We start from the raw sequence: 16,886 nt of genomic DNA, 5'->3' as shown, positions 1-16,886 counted from the left end.
CTGAAGGCGGAAAACAAGGAGCTGAAGCGGAAGGCTACCGTGATGTTCCGATTTGGAGGTCCACCATATGCTGTAGTGAAGGAGCAGGGTGGAGTGAACGTGCTCGGTGGAGTGGGTAGTATGGAGGCAGCGCCGGTAAGGGACACCCAAGAGAAAAGCAAGAAGAAGAGACCTGCAGCAGAGTAGAGAAGAAAAATCCCACTGTAGGTGCGGGTGTGTTGTGGTGGTTTGTTTGTTTGTTGGTTTTTTTTTTTTTTTTTTTTTTTTTTTGTGTGTGTAAAATTGTGATCGGGGTTGATCCCTGAGATGAATAAAATATGATTTGGTGTGCAAAGCTATATGGTATGAAGGGAATTGGAAAAAAGATTAAAAAGAATGTGAAAGAAAAATAAAGAAAAAATAATAAAAATATATTTGAAATCAAAAAATGAAAGATGGAGGAAATAAGGAAAGTGGTTTGGAGAAAATAAATAAAAATAAAAATAATGGAGTTGGAAATCAAACGGAGGAGAGATGAAGATATTTTTTTTTTATTTTTAATATAATATAATAAAAAGAGATATATATATATATATATATATAATAAAGAAAGTGGGGAACAAGAGTGTAAAGAAAAGAAAAAGTATAGGTTGCATCGTGGGTCACATGGGTGAGTAAAAGAAAACAATAAAGAAATGAGTGGGTGCCCCCCATGTGCAAGGATAGTGCTGGCACTTCAATAGGTGGTACAGCCTACTGAGCATCAGCTTTGACAGGAGCTGCCTTTGGACCTTTTCTCTAATAAATGCGTCAAACTGTTGCTGTTGGTGTTATCAAGAATGTGGAGAAGAGGAGGCTTGTCTGATGGCCTCTTGGGCTGTGTAATCATATCGAGGTTGGTGGACCTCTCAATCATGTTGTCACCCTCAAAACCAGAGATGGGGACAAAAGGAATTTTGTCAGGGTTGTAACCAACCTTCTTCAGATAGGAAGAGACTTCCTGCACAATTTCATCATACCTTGCTTTTGAGTACTTAGGAGTGGTAGCATCCATCTTGTTACAGCAGCAAATCATCTGCCTCACTCCAAGAGTAAAAGGAAGGAGAGCATGTTCACGGAAGAACTTGGGCTCCTTCTCAATCTCCTTGCCAGATCGACGATCAATCTCAGCAAACTTGACAGCAATGTGGGAGGTGTGGCAGTCAAGAACTGGAGCATACCCATTACCAATCTGACCTGGGTGATTCATAATAATAACCTGGGAGGTGAAATTTGCAGCTTCCTTGGCTGGATCATCCTTTGAGTTGGATGCAACAAAACCACGCTTGAGATCCTTCACTGCAACATTGTAGATGAAGACGACCGAGACGGTGGTGTATGGGAGGACAACAGTGAGAGGAGGGGCAGTGGTGGTGGACTCGAAGAAATTTCAAGGTATGTGTAGAAAATTCTAGCAGATTAGGTTGAGGTCCGGCGGGCGGCCAAGGCGAGGTTGCCGCCCGCCGGTGAAGCGAAAAATACTAAGTGCTTAACCTTGCTTTGATACCATGTAGAAAATTTAATCTATAAAGAGAAATAGAGAATTGTATTATTGATTGATATCTTGATTGATAGATTACAAGATTCATTAATTACAATTCCTATACAATCTATATATAGAAGAAAATGTGGTAGTAGGTGTAGTGGAGGTGATAGTGGGTTAGGTGAAGTGGAGTGTGTAGTGGAGTAGAGGTAGGTGAAGTGGAGTGTGTAGTGGAGTAGGTGAAGGTAAAGATGGGAAATTCTAACAGGAACCATAAAGGTAACAAGTGACAACATCTTGTCCAAAGGCTGTTATAACTGAAAATGAAGCCATGATTCAATTACCTACTTAGAACATAGGAATTGCATGTGTATTTATCAAAAAAAAAAAAAAAAAAAAACATAGGAATTGCATGTAGACAAGGGGCATTAAGAAATTGAGAAAGGAATGTATATGGGGAATCAAAATTAAATTTATTTCCTTCAGTAACTAAGGCTTTGTTGACTCTAAAAAATATATAAGAGAAAAACAAAAAAACAAAAACATATAAAACACATGTTTCTAAATGATCTTGGGAAGAGAACTTCATAACACTACTTCTCTTGCTGGTTAGGGCAAGGTTCTTTCCCTCTCTCTTCTCTTGTGGGGGGAATAGAGAGCTGGTTTTCAACAATTCTTCATCCATTATCTCAAAAAGAAAGACATTAGGGTGACATATATTATATATAATAATAATAGAGAGAGAAGAGAGAAGAGAAAGTTGATTCTCAATTTACAATTGATAAAAGCAAGCTCAATCGCATCGCACAGCTAATCACACTAAATCCACCTCAAACTGATAAACGAAGCTAACATATACGTCATAAAAAAAAAGAAAGGACAAAGTACTCAAATTTCTAAGCATCTATGTATATATATGTAATTAAACTAGTAAGTAGCTCCAGTCAATTAAAATCCTACTTTATTTTATATAGTTTTTATCAATATTGTAATAATAGTATAACAATCTAGGGTAGTTTTTGTTATTCAAATTCACTGTTCTTACTACCAACTAACATTAACTTCCACTCACATGCCTTGCACATTTTACTTACGTCAGGACACCACTCTTAAAAGAACTTGTCCTCAAGTGAGGGACGAAACAAAGAAGCAACTACTAGAAACAATCAATAAAAGCAACAACACCACCAACTAATCTATTACATAGGGAACTCAAAGTTGGACGTTTAAGGTATTGGAAGTATTCATATGAGGCAAGTGCACTTGATAGGCGTTATAGTTTATCTTACTCAAGATCTCACAATGATCCACTTTCTAGTCATTGAGCTTCATATAGAAACCATGGGGTTGACTATCCTTTGTCAAAACCACCCAAACACAATGGAATTTCACTTGTTATCGTGATTAGGTACCCTGTTAAGATTTCTTAATGTGAAACGGATTTTATCCAATGTGAATTCTCCACTCATATTAAAATATTCATGCATTAGGGGTACATGTGCCAAAGCAGAAAGCTTTTAATATACGAATATGATTCTCTCTTCTTTTGTCTAACAAGCCTTGCAAATACTTAATTTACAATAGATGTGTCGCACACCAAACCACATCCGTATCATGCGCTTTTTTTTATTATTATTGGCAACCATATCCGCATCATGTTATGTCCAAAAAATGCTTCACCTATTGTGATGTTTCTATACATCAAAATAGAAAGACATTGAAGCAAAATTAATCGACAAATCCAAGCAGTCAAAAAACATGGAAGCAAAATTAATCGACAAATCCACATAGGTGATAGGACAACAACTCAACACTAGAACACATTGTGTTAAAATTGATGTATTATTGATTGATGTATGTTATTAATTACAAATTGTGAGGGGCTCCTTATATAGGAGATGTAGTGGAGTAGGTGGTAGTAGGTGGTAGTGGTAGGTGTGTAGTAGGTGGTAGTAGGTGGTGGTAGGTGTAGTAGGTGGAGTAGGTGATGGTAGGTTTTAACAGCCCCCTGCAAACTCAAGGGGGATAGGAACTAACCAACTTGAGTTTGGAGAGAGTAACAAAACAAAAAAATAATCTGAAAAATAAAAAATGGATAGGAGACACTGTATGGTCGTGTCAGACCGTTGTAGAAGACTGTATGGTTATGGCAGACCGATGTAGAAGACACTGGCTCGTGTTGAACCGATGTAGAAGACAGTTTATGGGGTCATGTCGGACCGTTGTAGCAGACAATGTTGTGACAGTTGTTGTGACAGTTTACGGAGTCTTGCTGGACCCTTGTAGAAACTAACCGGAATCAATGTCGGGACAGTTTACAGAGTCTTGTCGGACCCATGAAGGAGCTAACCGGAATCAATGTCGGGATAATTTACAGAGTCTTGTCGGACCCTTAAAAAGTCGCACCCTCAAAAGGTGTGCCCAATCTTTCAAAAGGCGTGCCAGCAAAAAAGCGTGCCCAATCCATAAAAAGGCGTGCCATCAAAAGACGTGCCATCAAAAGGCGCGCCCAAGTTGTTGGCGAGCACCAAGAGGCGCATGATGCGCATGTCTGCCTCTTCATCATGGTCTTTATAAACCGAAACGGAGGCTAAGGCTTGGAAGCATAACAAACCAGTTGAAACCTCTTCGTTCTCTGAGAGCTTGTCGCTAAGAGCTGCAAATCTTGAAACACTCTGTAAGCACTCTGTAACCAACCCTTTTCTGAAACACTCAGCAACCCATAACATGGCCTCGTCTTCCCGTTCAGCTACCCAGAATATGGCCTCTTCGTCCCATGGTCTGCTCACTCTCTTTCCCGACCTCAACGAGTCAACAAGAGAGATAACTGGTGCGGTGGCCAGTGAACCTCAACCAAGCGCCTCTGGTTTTGCTCCGTTGAACTTTCCGATACGGTCGGTAGAGCAAAAAATGGCGGTGCAAACTGATATTGAGGCCAATCAGTATACTTTGAAGTCATGTGTGGAAACCATGACTGCGGTCACAAACTTGTCGCACCGGCTTCAGAGTAGGACAAATGAGGTGCAGCAGTTAAACGCCCAACTGGCTCTGCTCCAGCACATGTATAAGGATGCGCGAGCAGAGATAAGTGTGCTAAAGGCGGAAAATAAGGAGCTGAAGCGGAAGGCCACCGTTATGTTCCGATTTGGAGGTCCGCCATATGCTGTAGTGGAGGAGCAGGGTGGAGTGATCGTGCCCAGTGGAGTGGGAAACACGGAGGCAACACCGTCAAGGGCCGCCCAGGTCGGAGGCAAGAAGAAGAGACCGGCGGCAGAGTAGAGAAGAAAAAATCCTGCCTGTGGATGTGGTTGTTTTGTGTGTGTTTTTTTTTTTTTTTTTTTTTTTTTTTTGGTGTAAAATGCTGATCGGGGTTGATCCCCGGTATGAAGAAATGACAAGTTTGTAAAATGTTGTTTTTTTTTTTTTGGGGAGTGTTGTGTTGAAAAAATAAAAATAAAATGAAAGAAAACAAGGGAGAAAGAAAATAGATAAAAAAATATTTATAGATGGATTATATGAAAAATATCAGTGTGATTGTTTCAAAATAAAGTGGGGTTATTTAAAAAGGAGGAAAAGTGATTTGGAAAAAATAAATAAAAAATAAGTGATTTTAAAATCAAATGGAAGAGAGTTTGAGTAATAGAATATAATAAAAAGAGATATATATATATATATATAAAATAAAGAAGGTGGGGAACAACATGATAAGGGTGTATTTTAAAATGATAAATAAAAGAAAGTTGAAGACAACATGATACCGGTGTGTATGGATGTGATAATGAGAGTGAAACAAACTTGGTGAGTGTGATTAAATAAATAAAAGAAGAATGGGTGTGCTTTCCTTAGTGCTCCTCTCTCTGCCTTCAAAGTCGAGATTGGTCTCTCCAAACGACGGCTCAACATTCAAATCATTGTAGTCCTCTGAAAAGGTTCTAACCATGTGCCACAAAATTGGCCCCACCATTATTTGCCTGATAGATAGATGGCTGGAAGCCCTTGACAACACCAGGCAGCACGGAGAGAGCCGATGACGTTCCTGTTTTCGTACAGCTTCTGCAAAAGTATCTGTCTCGCTTCAACAATCTCAGGTGTTGATAGAAGCTTGGCATCATGCTCATGCAGTCTTGGGAGCAACAAAATAAAATATATCATCCAAAATTTTTCTTCACTCAAAGAACTGCAGGTTTGATGCCTCAAAGCTGCAAAATTTGGGACCAGATCTTCAACAGTTGAAGCATGTTCTTTTTGAGCATCAGACATAACGCAATAGTCTGGGGCTTGATTCCAAAAATAGAGAAGGAAGAAAACCCATCTACAGAGAGATAGAGAGACACACGGAACACGGAGAGGATGGCCTGTCTGTCTGGCTATGCTGGGTGTCCCGCCTGTGTGGTGTGTGTGTGTGTGTTTTGCCCATCATTGTTGCAGACATGGTGTTCGACAAAATGTCCCAGAGGGATTTTGGGTTTGCTTCGGCGAGGTGGTGAAGAAGAGTGAAGGTATGTGTAGAGAACTTTAGCGGACTAGGTTGAGGTCCGGCGGGCGGCCAAGGCGAGGTTGCCGCCCGCCGGTGACGCGAAAAAATACTAAATTTTTAACCTTGCTCTGATACCATGTTAAAATTGATGTATTATTGATTGATGTATGTTATTAATTACAAATGGTGAGGGGCTCCTTATATAGGAGATGTAGTGGAGTAGGTGGTAGTAGGTGGTAGTGGTAGGTGTGTAGTAGGTGGTAGTAGGTGGTGGTAGGTGTAGTAGGTGGAGTAGGTGATGGTAGGTTTTAACACATTGAATCAGATATGATTATGACAATGACAAAATATATGTACACACTTTCAAGAACAAAAGAGAAATACAACAATAATAAAAGCAAATTAATTCAATACCCCTCTTCTTGTGGTCACATTAGTCATATAACTCATAGGTTTAGGTACCACAGCTCGAATCCATTTCTGTGACTTGGCTAAAATCTGAAATGTTGAGAGAGATCAAATAAAATGAAATATGTTCACCAATTATGTAGAATGTACTAGTTTTAGTCCACATAGCAATACCGTAAAAGAAGAAACTCCCAAAGCTCCAGGAGAAACATTTTGTATCAGAATCATATACATACTTGAAAATTGATCTAATCACTGAGAAAAAGGAAAAAGTAAACTTTCATCAATATTCCCATGAAACTCCTACTTAAAATAACATACCTATTTGAAACATATATAATTAGAAAAACAATAAATTTATATATCTTAACAACTCATAAACCGTAATATATTAGGAATTCTGCATTGCATATATCCAGAAATGAAGTACCATGAGGGAGAATAAAAATTTAGAATAATATAGCACCTTAACCACTAACATAAAGGCCTGCAATTTTAAACTACATGATCAAAGAACTATATGAAGGGTTCTCTTTTTCATCGCTGAAAGGATAAGGAAAAAAACAAAATGCATAGTGACAAGATTAAGATCACACCCTTTATTTATATAACCACATCATTCGCATCACATCCTTTGTTAACTTCTAATAACAAAGTACCCTACAGTCCACACTTGCTAAATTCCTATACAAAGCTTAGGTTGCTCCAAATTTGGTGAAACATTGTCTTATGATTGCCCCTAATGCAATCAAAAAAACGAAGAACTTAAATTGTTTAGCATGTTATTCTTATCCAACTCCTTATCCCATTACAATCTCCTAAATTATAGTACCATGTCCATAAATAATACTAAGGTTCTTTAATCTAGCCTATAGGTCTCCCCCTCCGTAGTGGTTTGCTTTGACACCAAATGATACAACCCATGGATAGAACTCACCCTTGGAAATTGGCTTGCAAGTAGTAGCAACTCAAGGGGTAAGCAGCTCTGGCGCTCGCCTAAGGCCCCGAGTAAAGGAGACCTTACTTTTCATATCTTCACTTTACAATGTGTATATACACAAAAAGAACTGAAATTATTATTCACACTCAACTTTTTTGTTGCATACACTCACATTTTTTCAAAGACACAATGTGTAGCACAAATAACAAAAAGTGAAGTGCAAATAACAACTCCCAAAAAAAAACCATCAATCAAAATAATTATTAAAAACCAAAAAAGTAGTGAAAAAACTTTTCGTAAATAAATGAAAATGGTCAAATCTTAAATTATCAAAACAGAATACCACACTTCATCACGTATCCTAGTCTCTTCATCAAATAAAAAATAAAGCAAAACAACCTATCATCAGATACAAAAAGGGTCTCATCATTATATTAACACTTATTTCGGTCTCTTCGTCAAGACAAAACAAGCCCTCTTTATACCACTCTCTTGGCAGGTTCTCTCTCTACACTACAACAAAAATAAAATCTCTCTCATTATATAAAACTCTCTTTCTAGCTCTCTATGTTATACTCAGAAAATGCCCCTACCATTAAATAAAAGCTCATCAAAACCGTCTTAGTCATATCAACAACAAAAAAAAGTTCTCTTCATATAACTGCTTCTTTTTTGTCTTTTTCTTTTTCTTTTTCTTTTTCTTTTTCTTTTTTCGCGTCAAAATATATCAAAAGCAATGTGCACTTCACTTTGTCAGTATATCAAGCAGATCAAAACAAAACAACTCATTTGATTGCATCCCTCTCCCTTTTCTTCCTTTGCAGTAAAAATATCATCTTGTCTACAAAAAGTAATCGTCCTTGGTTATCAAATTATAACAAGTACACTAAGAAGCACAGACACTTCTAAGAAGGTGATGTATCCGTGTCGTGTCCATATCGGACACCGACGCTCTTTGGACACGTGTCCGACACTCTTCAAAACATGTCCTATTTTTTAAAAAAATTTTAAAGACCCAGACATTGTTTTCAAACCCGGACCGGACCGGCCGGTCGGACCGGTTGAACCGGGAACCGGGCCTTGTTCCGGTCCGGTCAACCCCCTAAACCCGGATTGGGGCCAAAACCGGGAAAACCCGGTGACCCAGTGGTCGAACCGGTAAAACCGGTGACCCAGTGGTCGAACCGGCCAGAACCGGTCTATTTTTTTTATTTTTTTTTCTTTTCTTTCTTTCTTTCTTATATATATATATATATATATATATAAATATATTTCAAAATTTTGACTAAAAATTCTTATTTCAAGAGTCTCCTCTCGTAAGAAAGAGTCTCATTGAAAGCTTGAGAAGATTATGAAAGTCTATTCCTATTTATAGGAAAAGATTTTTCAAAGAGAACCTACAAAATTCTATGTGGGATTCAATCAAATTATTTGAAACATATTGATTGGAGCGAGAGTTAAAAATTTCATTTCCCTCCAAAATTAAATCTAGCATTCAATCAATTATTTGGAGGGAATGTTTAAAAAATTTAATTTCTTTGAAATAAGTGACTTTTTTTTTATCAATTATGACTTTATTAAATATTATTAATAAATATTATGCAACAATTTTTATTTTTATTTGATTATTTATATATATTTTTATTTATTTATAATTTATAATTATATTTTTTAATTATATAATATTAATTATGACGTCACGGTTCGACCGCTTTGACCCGACGGTTGAACCGGTGACCCGTCCACCCGGTCCCTTTTCCGGTTCGCTCACCGGTCCGGTTTTGAAAACATTGGACCCAGACACTCTTTGGACACTTGGAGAACACACAGGTGCCTATCGATTAGACACATATGAAACTAATTATACGTTTAAACAAAACAACTTAAGATACAATAATAAAACAAAAATCATACAAATTTATAGGAATTAGTGTCATATTGCATTTTTTATTATCTTTAAATGACATATTCATATATATAACATATAATGAATATATAAAATTATATATTTCTTGTGTGTCCCCCACGTGTCGTGTTCTGCATTTTTTGAAAATTAACGTGTCGGTGTATCCATGTCGTGTCACGTGTCCGTGTCCATACTTCTTAGCAAGTACATTTATTTCATTTTCTAGTATATTGTGTTTTTGTTTTCTACAAAAGTATGAAATCTTATATAATTTGATTTATTGATTATCAAAATTGTTTTGATTGCAAAGGTTAAGGATATTAGATGATTTGGGTCAAGCAAAGAAATACAAATTAGAATAAATAAATTTGTTTTAATTGTGGAGGTTATGTATTTTAAATTAAGGCACAATCACAAAATGTGTGTGTATATATACGCATCAATCACAACATGTATAACAAGATGCAGAAACACATTCCCCTGATTCTAGACGGTGATTATTCAGGAACACATCTATTGAAAAGTTCGCTTCTTTTCTTTTGGTTTTCTAGGCAACCAAACGGAGGGTGAAAACAAAAATTACCAGTAGCAGCACTCGCTTATTACCAGACCGGAGAATCACAGTCGCAGGAGCGTCACCCCTCTGGGTTTTTTTTTCCTTTGTTTTTAATGATTTGGAAAATCTTACATGTCTGATGACGGCCTGACCTCTTAAGGGGAAATTATTAAGTATTGCCGCAACCTCCTCTTCATTATTTAAAGGGTCTCAAATTAAGGGAAAAGCCAAAATTACTGTTTGGTAAGTGATTTTTTTTTTTTTAAGACACTTTTTTTTTTTTTTTTTTTAATATGGAGCTAAAAAAATGGGTTGGATTTTTCAAGTTGGTCATTCAATTTAGAGCAAATTTCATTTTTATCTCTATACTTTTACACAATTTTTACCTCTAGACTTTGAATAATTTAAATTTTACTCCTAAACTTTTTAAAATCGTATCACTTTTGCTCTTACCGTTAAGAGTGCTTGCGAATCGGATTTGTGCGGTTTGCGGTCCGGTTTTGACTCGCCCACACCTATGCGGTTTAAGAAAAAGTCAAACTGCAACCGCCCGCAGCGCGATTTGTGATTTGTGTGGATAGAGTTTGCAGATGTAAAGACAGTTGCGGGCGGTTTGCGGTTTGCGGTTTGGATTTTTCCCTTTAAAAATTAATTTTTGAGTTTTTTTTTTCCAATTTTGTAAATATTTATTTTGGGTCATTTTCTTCCAATTTTCTAAAATGTTTCAACATTAATAATTAATGAATTAAAATTTATAAAATTAAAAACACAACAAAATCAATTCATAACACAAACAAATCATTTAGAATCTTAAAATCATTCAAAATCATTCAAAATCCTAAAATCATTCAAAATTAATCTACTACCCAACAATACAATTCCTAAGGTAAATTAGGGGTGTACACGGTCCGGAATGGTTCGGTTCTGAGAAAATCCAAGAACTGAACCGATCCTAACGGTTCTGTGATTTTGATAACCAGACCAGACCGTTACACTTGTAAAACCGGACCAGAACCAAACCGAAAAAACGGTTCGGTTTCGGTTTGGTTTACGGTTCCAAAAATTTCTATTTACAAGAATAAATTGTTAATATTAGCAAAATAATTACTCAATCTAATTACATTTAACTCATGATAAAAACTAATAATATTAAGGCATTACTTAATACTACATATCTATACAATCATAATATCATTAAAATTATAAAAAAACCAATTAATAAAAGTAAAACTTGATATTATATATATATATATATCTTTTAAAATTCGATTCGGTTCGGTTCGAACCACGGTTTTTTCATAAAATCCATTAACCGAACCGTTTTTACGGTTCTCATATTTCTTAATCCGAAACCGAACCAATTCTTAATAGAACCGAACCAAACCGTATGATTCGGTCTGATTCGGTCCGAATTACTGGTTTGGACGGATTTTTGAACAGCCCTAAGGTAAATCATCAATCTCATTCTTCAACTACTTTCTCAACATTTTCCATCTATTACTACTGCCCAATAATACAAAATTAAAGTAAAATCATTCAAAATCCTAAGCTTCCCTAAAAGTAATTCTTCATTTACATTCATCCAAAATGCAATAATAAAATGAAAAAAATAAAATAAAATTGTTAAGTCTTGCGCAAGCGGTTTAAACGAGCCCTTTGGTATGATATGTGCAGGGTGTAAGCGAGCCCCTAGGTTGACACAGATGTATTCAGACTCTATGCGGTGGTTTCAGGGTGTAAGCGAGCCCTTTGGTATGATATGTGCAGGGTGTAAGCGAGCCCTAGGCACGATTTGGTATGGTATGTGCAGGGTGTAAGCGAGCCCTAGGCACGATTTGGGTGTAAGCGAGTCCACTTGTTTGGTCGTCCCTTTGAGGTCCATCAATGTCACTAACCAGTAAATAACCAGGAGGTGGGCATAGGTGGTAAGGTCTGTAAAGCAGCAAAAGGGGGAGTCTGAGTAATCCGGTGTTCAGCCTTGTGGTTGGGTAGAAGGATCTCTTTGGGGGATCTTAGATGTCTAGGCAAACTCCTAATTCATGGAGCCTTGTTGTAATTTTGCATGTTATGTTACCCAATTTGTCCTATGTATGGTTGATTGGTTGATAGAATATATGGGGAAGTGTGTGTTTTTACTGGGCATTCCAAGCTCATGGCGTGTCATGCCAGGTGGTGAAACAGTTATAATGATGAAAGTTATTACAAAGGCAAATACGATGAAATGTTGGAGCGGTGGTTCATTTGAAGATTTAGACTAGTTGTTTTTGTTTTCAATGTTTTGTAATCCTGCAATGGAAAATAAACGAATGATCTGTGATACTAACTCTGGTTATATATGTATATTAAGATGTTTTGGTTATCTATCCTATTTGTGTGGTAATATTGTACTTATTTAACGGCCTGGAAGTTGGGGCGTTACAAATCCTCTGGTGTTTAATGGAAATCCTTTTACGCATCAATCGGCTTCCTTTATTTGCATGGCCCGATCTTTTGGCCACATACTTGATATGTTAACTTCACACAGAGCTTGATTGTCATCAACTCTTCCCTCTAAACAACAAGCACAACTCATTCGAACAAAAGTATGACCCTGCCCATACAAAAGGCTCATGCCGGTCACTTATTTCAGCCGCCGGCTATAAAATTGGCCGGCCGAACAAATGGTGGGTCGGTCGGCTGTTTCGGTTATTTTTAAGGATAGTTTTGTCTTTTCGTCTTTCGAAAAGTTTATAAAAGCAAACCAACAATTTATTTCGACTCCACACCATCTGAAAGCACTTTCCATCTCTTCTCCACTCTCTCTCTCTCTAGATTTCCTCTCTCTCTTACATTATCCAACGTCCTATGTCTCTTCGAAATCGTCACTTTTCTCTATACTTTGAACCGATCAATTTGTGATTTGGTGGAGTTTCGAGTTTCTCGCTCCTTTTTACTTGTTTTTGCATGTCTTGGCTTAGTCTCTCACTCATCCCCTTTGGTTCCTCACATTTCTCTTTGTTTTTAGGGGATTTTGGGCTCCCTTGGGTGGCCTTTTGGTTTTCTTCCTCCCTTTTCCTCATTTTTGGTTCACCCACACCTATTCTTTCTTGATAGATGCTGATATCCCTTATAGAGATAATCCTCCTGTCTTCCCAAAGGTCGGCGTGCCTCTTTCAGCCCCCGAGGCCGACGTACATATGCCTGCTGAGGACGTAAGGGTCCAGGTGGATGACCTAGACATGGCAACGGAGGACATCCTTCCTCTTGTGCTTGGTCATGAGCTACCACTCCCACATCTTAGGCCATTTGATCAGGCTACCTACCAGCCTGATGTACACCGTATTATTCATGGTAACATGCTTACTTTCACTGAGTTCCGGCCAAGGATTGCTCGAGACATGCTTCTTTTGGGAGTGACAGTTGCATCTACCCCACAATGCTCGACTGGTAAGCCTTAACACCAAACTCACATGTTTATTCACATTTGCACATATATACATTGTATTAATTAACTTTCTTGTAATAGGACAATGACCGCTAGGCGAAGAGCTATGGAACAATCATATTCCCTCGCTAATGGTATTCGGTTCTCCCTACTGTTGTCCGAGCCTTGGTGGAACAGGCCCACTTCGGCACATTCTGTTCAAGGATTACCCAGATGTAGGTAACCCAATTGGCCATAGGAACCCTCATGGAGAGGTAATGGGATACCACTAACTCCTTCCACTTCTCTTCTACAAAAGAGATAACAATGACCCCTCATGACTTTTCCATGATTACCAATCTCCCGATAGGGGGTGATCCGATCCCTTTTGACTCAGATATAGGATTCTAGAACGCCGCCCAACTTCATTTACTCAAGGGCATTCCCCGAAGGATAGCCCAAGGATCATCCGCTACAACTAGCTACACTAGAGGTTCCATGACATGCACCTTGACATCCCAAAGGCCACTGCTAAGTACGCCCATGAATTTCTGCTATATGTCTTCGGTACTAGCTTATTTGTAAGCAAGGAGAATATTGTTAGATTGTACTTTCTGAGTACGATGGTGGACATCCCCTAGATGAGGGATTATGATTGGAGAGGCACCATCTTAGCCACATTATGTAGTTATGCGAGCTCGTCCTCTTGTTGGAAGGCAAGGCTGCTTGGGGTATATTGGCGTGCGTGTGAGGTACCATTGACCCTTTTTTCAGTTTACTTTACTACATTTTTCATTTTATGCATTCTATTTTTGCTTGCTATCCGATGCCATTGTCCTTTCCTGTGCAGATATATTCTTACTTTCTCAAGCTCTCTCCGATTTCCATACGTGAAATTGAGTGAGAAATGCCTCGGTCCCTATATTTTGATAAAGCCCTCAAGCCACGTGATCGCCAGTCTCGCAGCTTCACCCATTTTCACTATTTTTTCGACACAGTGACTCCCACTTGGGTAAACATTCAAAACTCAAAACTCATACTACCATGTTTGTACTTTTGGATTCATTCATTTGGGTTTTTTATTGCGACTCATGTAGGTAGACTGGCACCCCTAGGTGACTATGTCCCAAGCTGTGAGAGAGAGCGGTACACTACATCATGGGTAGCCTTCAGAGCGAGGATACTATTTGAGGGCCCTTTTAGCTGGGATTAGTACTTGGGGGAGCGTTTTCTTCTTCAGACCCTAGATCATGGTGTTCTAGACATCCCACCTCCTTCATCTACTTGCATGAGGACTGCTGATCTGATCACTGACACAGTGAAGCTTAAGGCCATGTTGGATGGATAGGATGCCAACCTATTCCATGTGCCCGAGGATTACATCGCATTCTTGCAGTCCCATATCATGCCCCTTATTACTCTTGATACGGCCTGAGTATTAGGGGTTACCGCAGCCGTTGCTCCTATTCCTGATGATGTTCCAACCCCTGGAGGCATTGTTGTTCCTCATGTTGATCCTGCCACAGTTTTCCAGCACTCCCCTTCTCATTTACATACATAAGGTCGAGTAATGCTCTCAGAGAGATTCCTCTAGAGTTTCTTGAGGATCGAGTGCTCACCCTTGTTCCTGAGATGAGATAGTATATTTTATTCCTTCCATGGCTTTATTAGATACCCCCTATACTAATTCATTATGCTCTATTCTGCTTTCCACTTCTTCACTCTACTTTACTCATATTCTAATTTCTATTTGCAGCCTTCCACGACCTACATTGAGCGATGTTTAGAGGTGATCAAGTCCTTGGTTCACATGGTGCGAAGGAGAGAGCATGTCCTTGCCACAGCTGTCATTCAGATTTCCCATTCTGGTTCATTATGTACTATATGTCCTCATACTTCTACCCTGATACACTCTGATAGATTGCCCTTATCTCCATACCCTTCATATTTGGCATTTTGTTTCTTGTCAAACCTTCATTTCAGCTTGATGCGATACCGGTAATGCCTCATTCAATAGTTGAGAGGAATGTAGGTCATCCTCCAGCTCGGGGGAGAGATGCTAATAGAGGTCGTGGCTGGGGTGCCCTTGGCAAAAGTAGAGGCAAAGGTGACTAGGTAGTGGAGAGCTTTTCCTCTTCAGAGAGGACTCTCACTACTTCTAGAGATGAGGACCTTGCCACTAATGAGAACTCTGAGGATAGTGAGAATGATGTGAGCATCAATATCAAGCATTCAGAGGGCATTGATATTGATGGTGATGATGATGAAGGAGAGAGCAGCAGGAGTAATAGTGGTTCTAGTGATAGCTCCGGAGATGGTGCTAGTGGTAGTGAGAACGGCAGTGGCTCTGATAGAAAGGATGGAGATGAGGCTAGTGGCAAGGCAGTTGCCCAAGCCGAGGGCAGCAGTACTGATGGGGAAGATACTAGGGTTCCTCCAACAAAGTAGACAAAGAGGGTGAGTCGACCATGATTCTTTCTTTTGTATTTCTCTTTTTGTAAATGTCTTTTACTTTGTAGTTAGAAAATCTTCAGATAGGTTTTGTAAAAAAACTTTTGTAACACTTTTGACCAGGAAATAATGAAAGAAACACTTTTTCTTTTTTCTTTTTTCTTTTTGGATTGCCTCGGATATCTAGACATGCATGGCACCACACTCATGTACACAACATTCCATTTTTTGATTTTTTGAAATTGAGAATGGTTGTACTTGGATGAGTTCTAAATCTGATATCAAGCCTACAACTGACTGAAACACAAAATACAACTCAATAAATGCATAACACCTATTTATATCTATTAGGATGGAAAAGACTCAAAACAAGACCTGAAACAAAATCTACAACCTAGAGTGCTAGATCACACTGTTTCTACACTCTGTGGGTCGGCCGGTCACAAATTTGTCCGACCGAGCTAAACTTGGTCAGCCGGTCGAAGGTTCTGGCCAGATAGTAGGATACGACTATCAAGCACTCATACAACCTTATCTCTTTAAAAGATGGTTTGCAACTGCTTCTTCACCCAAAGGTGGAAAAATTGAGGAGTTTCTTCTGCAAATGAAGGCTTCAACTATAGCTAGGCTCTAAGATTGGATAGCTTCTTTGGACAGTGCCGATAAAGTGAATTTTACAGGATTTTGCCTAAATGCTCTTTTGCCTTTGAGTCACACTTCACTCCATCTTCCTTTCATTAAGACAACGGTTCGTTGCTGGGACCCAATTACCCATTTATTCCACTTTGGCATGCAAGAGCTCTGTTCGACCATTAAGGAATTTTAGGCATTATCGGAGCTTTCCCAGGATGAAGAAATCATACCTCAACCTAACTTCGGTCATGCTCACACCTTAGCCCAGATGTGTGGTCTAACTCCGAATAAGGCTCAATCCCTAGCTCATGATAAAGGTTTGATCGTATTTATCTTGATTCACTGATTTTCCATCGTTAGAGAAAGGAGTGATCCTATTTGGTGAGGGTATCATCAATATGCGCTTTGCCTATGCCTACTCTTATACTACTTGTTTGCCCTTAGTAGTAACACTATGGTAATATTGGTGAAACAGTGTAATTACAGTTGTTGCGTGTATATAATTAAATATGTATTTTTCCAAGGGAATTAGATTGTAATGAATTGTAAATTCTGTATGTTTCGATGAATTCTTGTTAAAATAGGTAATCTTAGTACTGTGCAAAGATGCT

At 38.5% G+C, this 16,886-nt stretch overlaps 2 protein-coding genes across 2 annotated transcripts in view; both read right to left on the bottom strand.

Annotated features, from left to right (window-relative positions):
- Positions 1-9,963, bottom strand: part of LOC114264971 (glutathione gamma-glutamylcysteinyltransferase 2) — a 35,363-nt gene extending 25,400 nt beyond the window's left edge. The window contains exons 1-3 of the mRNA XM_082910530.1: positions 9,816-9,963; positions 6,561-6,641; positions 6,393-6,476 (exon numbers count right to left, since the gene is read on the bottom strand). Of these exons, the coding sequence (XP_082766656.1) occupies positions 6,393-6,476; positions 6,561-6,620 (144 nt within the window). The 5' untranslated portion in view covers positions 6,621-6,641; positions 9,816-9,963. The remainder of the gene's footprint in view (positions 1-6,392; positions 6,477-6,560; positions 6,642-9,815) is intronic.
- LOC114271603 (uncharacterized) lies at positions 561-2,186 on the bottom strand. Its single transcript, XM_082910794.1, has 2 exons — positions 2,055-2,186; positions 561-1,396 (listed from the first exon to the last, which is right to left on the bottom strand). The coding sequence occupies exons 1-2, from the start codon at positions 2,184-2,186 to the stop codon at positions 743-745; spliced, it is 786 nt and encodes a 261-aa protein (XP_082766920.1). The 3' UTR covers positions 561-742.
- Positions 9,964-16,886: the final 6,923 nt, after the last annotated feature.

The sequence above is a fragment of the Camellia sinensis genome, unplaced genomic scaffold (assembly GCF_055761805.1).
Source record: "Camellia sinensis isolate YWXY unplaced genomic scaffold, ASM5576180v1 Unanchor1, whole genome shotgun sequence".
Taxonomy (NCBI): Eukaryota; Viridiplantae; Streptophyta; class Magnoliopsida; order Ericales; family Theaceae; genus Camellia; species Camellia sinensis.
The sequence above is the reverse complement of the archived record's forward strand: the minus strand, read 5'-3'. Positions and strand labels throughout refer to the sequence as shown.

Coding starts and splice junctions, on each gene's coding strand:
- LOC114271603 (XM_082910794.1), bottom strand. CDS start 2,186: ATGGATGAAGAATTGTTGAAAACCAGCTCTCTATTCCCCCCACAAGAG. Junction 1,397..2,054: donor AAGATCATTTAGAAACATGT/GTTTTATATGTT, acceptor AATTTCTTCGAG/TCCACCACCACTGCCCCTCC.